This window comes from Astyanax mexicanus, chromosome 25, assembly GCF_023375975.1.
Source record: "Astyanax mexicanus isolate ESR-SI-001 chromosome 25, AstMex3_surface, whole genome shotgun sequence".
In the NCBI taxonomy this organism is placed as follows: Eukaryota; Metazoa; Chordata; class Actinopteri; order Characiformes; family Acestrorhamphidae; genus Astyanax; species Astyanax mexicanus.
In genome coordinates, this window is record NC_064432.1 from 23,370,501 (window position 1) to 23,380,494 (window position 9,994).

Below are 9,994 nucleotides of genomic sequence, written 5' to 3' on the forward strand. Positions count from 1 at the left end.
TATGTGTGTAATACATCTATATAATACCTTTTATGATATAGCAGGAGGGTGCTGCCGTGCTCAGATCTCCCTCTGACTGCTAAGGAAAAAAGAGGGGGAGAGTCGAATGAGACTTGAGCGTAATGTAGTGGACTTTGTTTTTTAAAAAGGCTTGAAACTAAAGTATTTCACACACATATTTGTGTGAAAATAAATACCTTTAAAATAAATAAAAAATAAATAGATAAATATTTTTTTTCTGCTTTTAAATGTCAAAAATGAGCTTCTACTGCTATTACTATTGCGTGTATCCTTGTCTGATCTATTTATAAATCTGTAGTGACAGCCTTGGTTTATACGCTGGAATGAAAGAAACAAACACACCTAGAAGAATCACATCTCTGCAATTGCAGGGTTAATCTCACTTTCACTTTACTAAAAATGAAACCAGTGGCCTCTGCAGCAGGGCAGGACAAGACAATGAGTCATTGGAGGAACAATAGTTACCTGTGTCATTCAAAAGATATAAAAACCTCATTCAGATCACTGTCAGATGGAATGGTGACTCTCGTCTAACAGGTGAGTAAATTTCCTTTCAGTAAAGTCTCTTTATCGGTCACTAATTTTTTTCAGTGATCAATTCTAATGGATCTGGCATCTTTTTTTCCACACAGATAAATACCTTTTATTGCAGTTCATCTTCAGTGACGTTCTGATAAGCCTGGACTCCATCAAACTTCAAGGTAATCTATTTTACTTTATTTTACTGTATTTTATACTACAAACACAAACATGCAGAGTTTAACAGTATATCTAAATCAGGGATGGGCAACTTCCATGATGGAGAGGGCCACATTTTTTTCAGCATGACCATTGGAGGGCCACATGACCACGCACTTCAAATAATTGAATATGAAAAACGCTACAAATGATTTTCAATAAGAACAAATTTTATATGAATTTATATCTGTATGTTTACAGCACCAACATTTATCAACAACTATTTTCTGCATATTAATGCATTTTAATACGGCAAAAGACAAACCGTTTGCTTAAAAAAAGTGCAAAAAGGAAGTCCTTCATATCAAAGAACAAAAAGTTTGCTTAAAAAACTGATTGCAAATACAGTAGTTCCTCTGTGTAAAATAAGTTCATTATAACACGTCCTTCATAAGCAACAAGGACAAAACATTTGCTTATAAAAGTGCAAAAGGCATTTGAACTCATTTATAACAAAGAACAAAAAAGATTTAAAAACTGATTGCAAATAGCTCATTCAATAATAGCAGAAAACTAGACCACAGAGGCCCAACATTTATTGAAGCTAATGAGAGAGCTGTGGTTTGGCCTGCTGGCTCACAATGGACTGGATGTCAATGTCAATTTTCGTGTTTTTTTGGCAGTTTTTTGACCCTCTAGCGGTCAAAAGTAGAATTACGTTTTTTTTGTTTTTTGTTTTTTTTTATTATGAAATTATGAAATGATTCGCCAGTTGCCCATCCCTGCTTTGACACATTCACTAATAAAGCCCATACTTTGTGTCAGGAACAGATAAAAAAAAAAAAAAAAAAAAAAAGGGACTCCTGTCTGGCAGGATTAAGGAGAATTATAGGTAAAGGAGAATTACAGGTAAGTGCTTTGCCTTGTGTTGAGATTCTGTGATTTAATTGTGCTTTGATATTCTTAGTAACAGTTGCTAAGCTACGATCAGACAATTGTCAGCAGGTTTTAACAAAAGGAGGGGGTGAGGTCAGAAACGGTGTGCCCTCTAGCGGTCAAAAGTAGAACTACGTTGTTTTTTTTTTTGTTTTTTTTTTAATTATGAAATTATGAAATTATTTTTGATCTATTCGCGGGCCGAACTGAGTGATGACGAGGGCCGTGTGCGGCCCCCGGGCCGCCAGTTGCCCATCCCTGACCTAAATGGACTCTAAATATATTTAGCATCTCTTACTAACCATTTTTTCATAGATCTCATTGATTTAATGTTACATTACATTTATTTAGTTATTAATTATTTTGAAAGTTTACACATGTCAAGATGTCAGATTCGTAAGTTTTATTTGGTATATATTTTGTGTGATTTATTTCATGCAACTAAAGGACTGTATACAAAATGTGCAATTATTCTAAATCAGTAATACCCAAAACTGCAACAGAATAAAATACCTTTAATATCTTCATTATTATTATTTTTTTATCTCTTGTGTTAATTATATACATACTTTGTTGAATTGGGATTACTACTAATTGTTTTAACAGATTTAACTCAATCTTAGCTGGATAATCTAACTGACAATATGTGGTAGAGATAGTTTCACTGAGTTATTTTGGGAAATGTTGGTGTTTTATTAGACTAAATAAAGAAAATAAAGTGGCATGAAAATGTTTGGGAACCCCTGATTTTTTTTTATTTTCCTTTATAAATCAATCATTGGTTGTTCGGTTCAGCAATTTCAGTTAAATATATCGTAAAGCAGATAATATTTTTTTTGTTCAAGGTTTTTTATTGTATTTTTATATTGCATCAGAAAAGAAAATACATCATATACCCCATCCCCCAACCCTCACAATACCAGACATAATATACATTACATACATTATTATGTTACATTTACAAGCCAGACATGCTTATAAAAATACACATACATACATAAGTATATATTCATATACTGTATAGATACCTACAAATATACACATACATACATAAGCATATGAGTAAATTCAGTTAAGTTATAATACTTATACAAATAAATTATAGGATTATTAATAAGAACATAAATTATAGAAGGTCGTAGATTAAATTACAATAGAAAATATTAAATTGACACAGTGTCAGCTTCCAAATCCTCAACAAAGGAAAAAGTTTGCCAAAGAGTAAAAAACTTTGTATTGCAAAATATATTTTAGAAGTGAAATGAAGTTTATAGAACAGAAAGTTCACAGAAAGTGTGCAATAATTCTTTAAACTAAAATTAGGCAGGTGCATAAATTAATATATTACTATAATAATAATATTACTTAATATCAATATTAAGTAGATCCTTTTTTGCAGAAATAACAGCCTCTAAATGCTTCCTATAGCTTCCAATGAGAGTCTGCCTTGATTGAACTGGAGGAGATGTTTTGTAAAGAAAAATGGTCCAAAATACCTTCAGTCAGGTTTGATGGTTTCTGAGCATAAACAGTCCGCTTTAGATCACACCACAGATTTTCAATAACATTCAGGTCTGGGGACTGAGTTGACTATAACTGTTCTCACCATCCTTCACCTCTGCTTAGGTTTTTCTTGTTCTCACAGTGTTCTATGTTCCTCACAGAGGAAACTGACAGCTGCAATCTTTGTTTTCAGATCATTTGAGTGTTTTGTTTTGAAGCTTCCATGTTGCCCTTTATCAGAGAAGATCAACACCTACTTTATTAAATATTTAACTGAAATTGCTGATATGAGCAACCAATGATTTATAATAGAAAATCATGAAACATTATCAGGGGTGCCCAAATTTTTTTATACCAATGTACATGATAATACACACGTTTAAAACCTCAAAAGCAAAGTTTAAAGAACTAAGCCTGAATTTCAGACTCTTCACTGCTTTACAGTAGGGCTCCTTTTAATAATTCAATCAACATGCACTTACTACATTCAGCTCTTTCAACACTTTATTTAATTATTAGATTTTCATGACTATAACTATACACTCATAGCTATATTAAAGACATAGGATAAGGAACAAGCAATATGTCAGTCGCTCATCACACCGTCTCTGACCTCACCCCCTCCTTTTGTTAAAACCTGCTGACAATTGTCTGATCGTAGCTTAGCAACTGTTACTAAGAATATCAAAGCACAATTAAATCACAGAATCTCAACACAAGGCAAAGCACTTACCTGTAAATCTCCTTTACCTGTAATTCTCCTTAATCCTGCCAGACAGGAGTCCCTTTTTTTTTTTTTATCTGTTACTGACACAAAGTATGGGCTTTATTAGTGAATGTGTCAAAGCAATGGCTTAATTATATGAGAATTTGAGTATGTATTACTAAATAATGCTTTCATTAATATTTTATTCAGCTAGTAACAAACATGTTATCCCAACTTCCCCCTCCAAAATTTTATTTTCAAAACATTTATTCACAAATTCTGTTGTAATAATGTAATTTATTTGCTGTTTCTCTGACCTTTTTTGAAACATGCATTGATTGTTAAATGGTTAGGATATTTTGCCTTTATTAATTAAACATTTTGAGTAAATAAAAATATAAAGTAGGGAAGTGATGGACCCTGTCTTTACCTATCATTAAGAAATTTCTAACTGTTTGCCAGCAAGGACGGTGCTGCTCCTCAGTTAAGGTCAAGTTCAAATACAGTCCTTCCCATGTCTTTTGGTTGACCCTCTTGGTTCCCAATTGTGTCTGATAGTGATCACTGTGATCATAGTTTTTTTGTTGCATTTAAATTGCTTCGAATTAGTGAAAATTAGTATATAATAGTTTAGTTTTAAGTGGGCCATTGACTGAAGTTAAGTTCTTTTAAAAAAGCAATGTTAAGGATGTTGAAATGCTAAAATGTGTTAACAATTTCAATAATATAATCGTTCTTAATTTTTTTTATCATTAAAGGAACTTCCCAATTCACCCCAGACACCATGGAAGTTTACACTGTTCCTTCCAAACAAGGAACTCCAATACCATTACAGACCTCCATCAGAGACGGTCTGTCAATGCTTGAGGTTGTATGGGCTAATAAGTTTGAGGATGAAAGCATCAGTCAGGAAACTGCCATTGAGAAGGAAGCAGAGTTTTACAAAGGTGCTCCACCTCAGTGGCTGAACTTCTACTGGGCTGAACGAGAGAAAACCCCCTTTGTCAAGCGGGACATGTATGAAAGGATACGAAAAGAGATAAATGAAAACAAACGCACAAGCTGGAGCATAGCTAGTGTTAACTTACTCCATCAGCCAGGAAGCGGAGGGTCCACCCTGGCCATGCAGATACTATGGGACCTGAGGAAAGGGCTCAGGTGCGCTAGGGTAACACATTCTGCAACTGACTCGAAGGCTGTTGCACAGCAAGTGGTGCAGTTATTTAATGCAGGTGGTCCACAGAACCAAAACACTGTCCTTCTTCTTCTGGACAACAGTCATGATTCAGTGTCTGAAAAGAACCTTAAAGACAGTCTCATTAAGGAGCTGAAAGCAAGTTGCATCACCCCCGACGTTCCTGTGGCCATCATTTTAAACTGTGTCCGCCAGCTGAAGGTAACAAAGATCAGAGTTCTGGAAACAAGTCTTTCAAAAAGGGAGGAAGAAGCATTCAAAGAAAAGCACAATGAAATCGTTCAGAGACACGGAGACAGACGCACTCGATTTCATGCCCTTAACATCATGTCAAGTAATTACAGTACATCGTACGTTACAGAGGCTTGTGAAATTCTCCAAACAATTAAGAAGAACAAGAGGCCCCGCAAAGAACAGCTCTTGGCATTTTTGGCACTGGTTAATGCATATGCTCCTGGCTCCTACATCGCCCATGATCTCTGCTGCCAGTTTTTTGACAATGAAAGCAATGATCTTGACGAGTTTTCTTTAGAGAAACAAATGCAACCCTTCACAGACATTTTGGTCATATTCTCTACTCAGGAAGGAGAGAACAGGAGCGAGGACAAACATGTACGAATGGCACACCCCATGATTGCGGGCGAATGTCTAGAACTGCTGACTTCAGCTGGCGTTACCCGCAGTGACACCACATTGAAGCTCCTGACAGACCTTTGCAGAGACCCAATGCCAATGTATCTGGTGAAAATAATTAAAAGAATGCTGACAAAGCGAGAAACAATAGAGGTCAAGGACAATTCTGAGAGACAGGAATATGAAGAGTCTGAAGGACAAGACAAGGACAAGTCTGAAAAGAAGGCAAAGTTTTCCAGACTGATTGAAGATATAAAAGAGAAAGAAAGAGAAGTAATGTGTGTTTCAGTGTTGAAAAAGGCCTCCAGGAAATTCGATCGGGATCCATTTCTTCCTCAAGCTCTGGCCCGTTTCTACTACATTGAGATGACAGATTATGAAAAAGCTGAGGAGTGGGCTACAATTGCGATTAAGAGGGATGAAGATAACTCATACATTAGAGACACACTTGGACAAGTGCATAAAAACCACCTTAAAAAGTGTGTTCAGGAAAAAACATGCACGCATACAACAATCCTGCAAATTGGAAATCATGCAATTAAGGCTTTTAAAGAAGAGGCAAAAGCCGCCATAAAAGAGCAGGCACCAGAGATGAAAGAGGATGGTGTGACTAATGTATCTGCCCTTTTCAACAGCAGCGGCTATTTTAGCTACATGCAGGTTGCAACCACCATTTTTAACTATATTGAAAATCATGACAGGACATTGTCCAAGGTTCTTACGAAAGAAATATCCCCTCCCATTTCCTTCAACTCTTGTGAGACTTTCCTTACCGACCTCAGAGATGAAGTTGAGCAGAAGTTTGAGTTTTTTGAAACGTATCTCACTTATTCAAAGCCAAGCATCGACAAAGATGAACCAGGATACTTCCGGCCCGATGTTGAGGAGTGTTACAGCAAGTACGTGACACAAGAGCATGGGCAGGAAAACACAGAGCTACAGGCGCTCAAAGAACAAAAGGTTAGCACGTTCGCTGGACTGCTGCATGCTCTCAACAGACCTTCCAATGAATCTGACCTGGAGTGGGCTACCAGAGTTTTGAAGAGTTCAAGTGATGATGATTCTGTCCTGAAGTACGTCCTTGCAAACATCCTTTTAGCGCAAAGGAACAGCTCTTCTAAGGAGCTCAAGCCACTGGAAAAACTCCAGTCCCTTCTAAAGGAACAATGGAGCAAAGAAAAATACAACAGAAGCCCAGAGTTCTACCTCTTGGTACTGTTGCTGTTTTGGCCGAATGGGGAGCAAGTCGAGGACGACTCCCCAGACATAGCAGAATGTATTGAATTTATGCATCAATCATTCGGGAGGACATACCAAAGTTTCTTTCGCTCTCGCTACCTTGTGCCTCTGTTTTTCCTAAAAGCAGGAGAGGGGCTACAGAAGGTTCTCCACACATCACAATTGGATAAATCCTTGCTTAATCAAATTAACAAACGAGGCGACAGTGCCAACATCTCAAATCTTCTCCGTGTGCAAGGAGAGGTGCAGCATTTTCAGGTGTTTGCTGTGGAAGGATCCCGCAAGATCAAGGTTTCTCCTCAAAATCCAGCCAGTGTCTGTCGTGAAGGACAGATCTCTTTCTACCTTGGCTTTAATATCAGAGGACCTGTGGCTTACAATATCAGATATCTCTAGTAGGTATAAGGAGGGATTGTTGTCTGCTAGGGGGAACACAATGAATGAAAAAAACATTTATACATTTATATAGACACCCAAGAACACTTCACATTCTACACAGTCCTTTTATGCTCAGTGAGAAGCAGTAGATCGTTATGCATAGACCAGAAATGGCCATCCACCTGGAGGACTGCATCAGGCACAAAGCATTGACCTGGGACAGAGTGCCAGAGTGTACAGACTTGTACACACACACACACACACACACAGTACATACACCAGGGCAATTTTGATTCACCAGTCTAATGGAACCAGTTTATCCAAATAATCTAGACGTTTATGGAGTGAAGGAGGAAACTGGACCCAGAGGAAACTCTACGCAAACACTGGGAGCCAACATGCTAAACCCCAAACCACTCTGGACTGGAATCCCCAGATGTAACCTCGCTACAGACCACAACAAGTCCCAAACAGTACTTCAACCCTTGATGTTCTTCTCAGCAGCTCCAAGTTTCAAGACAACAAGAGATTGTGTTTAAAACAATGTAGCTAAAGCTTCAATATACAGATAAGTTTCCTTTCGTTTTAGATATTTTTTTGTTATAAATAATTATATGTATTATTTACTCTGTGTACAACTGCTATACTGAAATACTGTTTATCCCATAATCTCAACATCTGCTGCGTTTTGGGGTTTTTGAGGGGAACCTCAAGATCCTGATCAGGATTAGAACCAACAACCTCCTGATCTTGAAGGCATGGCATTTACCTACCCCAGTTATTTTACCCTCTTCATCAGGTTTAACTCTCCAGCCGTTGCCCAACATTCATCACAACTGAGATCTTGATTAGGGATTGAACCTATTTCTTTCTCTGTATATCGCTGTATATCCAAATATGTTTTAGATATTATCTTCCTGTCAATGTAAATCTGATACTTTTTCTATACATCGTATCAGAATATAATGATGAATACATGAATAAATCCTGGAATCACTGATCTCTGAAGGGCTTTGCTTTTATTCACATTCATCTGTAGAGACCAGCCAGTAAAACATGGAGAACACGGTATAAAACAGTATAAAACAGTGTAAAAGGTTGCTGTAATACTCAGTTTGGCCACAAGAGCACAAAACTTCCAAGGACCCATGGAACCACCATTAACTCAAACACTCGCACCTAAAGTGCACAAAACTTTAGGTAAATGGTGGTCCCATGGGGCCTTGGAAGTTTTGCGTTCTTGTGGCCAAACTGAGTATTACAGCAAATCTGTCCACAGGAGGGCATCACTATTATTACACTTTAAACAGAGCTGCTGTAATACTCAGTTTATCCACAGGAGGGCATCACTATTTCTGTTTAAAGTGCAAGTAATAGTGATGCCCTCCTGTGGATAAACTGAATATTACAGCAGCTCTGTTTAAAGTGTAATAAAGTGTTTAATGTGCTGTAATGTGGATTATACTGTATTATAAAGTATGACTGAAAGAGAATGTTGTGGGTAAATCTCTCAGAGTAACTACAGCTATGCTACAATGCTGCTAGCTTGGCAATCTAGATTAGCAACTTTTTTTAGAACGTATATTTCCCCCAACAGAAATGGGTAACATAACAAATTGGTGAGGCTTTTTTTCTAGAAATTATATTCCTTACTATAAATTAATTTACTCAGATTTTACAAATACATTCAAAGAACAAAACATGAATTGTATCTTTGACTCAAATAAAGATATATTTTCTGGAAAGAAAAAAATCCAATAAAGTATAATTAAAATAAAATCCACCAGGCAAGTTGCTATAGTGTTTGTCCAATCATGTCCTCTCAAATGGGACAGGCTCCGCCCTATGATTACTGTGCACATGCTACCATCAGTGTGAGTCTTACTGCTGGAGTATAAAAGGCAGAGAATCGGTGGCCTTGTATGCATTTGGGTCGCCGTTTGGGAGAACCCAAATGTAGCCATTGCTCTCACGCTGCACCAAGCTCTTGAGTTTGGGGGTCAGTATGTGGGAGTAATGGTGGTGGTCCTTCTTGGGGATCTGGATGATCGTCGATTCATCCAGGTTCACTGGGAAGAATCATCTAGAAAGCTTTTCTGCTCATGTACAAAGAAAAGGAACTGTTAAAATGTATCGCTGAAAAAATAATGTCTTGCATATATTTATTGTACCTTTCTTAAACCTTTCTAAGAGGATTAGAATTTTACACACCTGGATCGACTTGGTGATTCCCTTATCAATGAACCTCTAGCTCCCCAGACTCCTGTCTGGGACAGTTGGAGGTCCATCAAGGGCCACTATCAGCCTTACAAACTGACCCCAACATGCACTATGTTGGGTCAGCCTGTGACCAGGCTAAATTTGGGCTCTTCCATTTGGAGAGCCCAAATTTATAAAGGGCTGCAGCTTCATTGGCTCTTATGTTCAGCACCGAGCTTCACACTGATGGTAACCTCTCCAAAGTGGTCACAGAGGCGGAGTCTGAAATATCAGAGACAATATGATTGGACAAACACTTTAGAAATTAGCATAGTGGATCAAGCAAACATAAACATATATTACTGAATTATTTAACAATTATACATTCAGCTTTATACAGAAAGAAAAACTTTGAATTTTTTAGATGTAATTTTCAGAGACTCTGGAATGGAGAGTTCTGAATTCTACTTACGTGCTTTTCTCTTTACTCCTCCAATCTCAAGTCT

General features: G+C 37.4%; 1 protein-coding gene across 1 annotated transcript; it reads left to right on the forward strand.

Annotated features, from left to right (window-relative positions):
• Positions 1 to 257: 257 nt before the first annotated feature.
• Positions 258 to 7,307, forward strand: LOC111188923 (sterile alpha motif domain-containing protein 9-like). Its single transcript, XM_022662817.2, has 2 exons — positions 258 to 722; positions 4,603 to 7,307. Exon 2 carries the CDS (start codon positions 4,629 to 4,631, stop codon positions 7,305 to 7,307), a length of 2,679 nt encoding a protein of 892 aa, XP_022518538.2. The 5' UTR covers positions 258 to 722; positions 4,603 to 4,628.
• Positions 7,308 to 9,994: the final 2,687 nt, after the last annotated feature.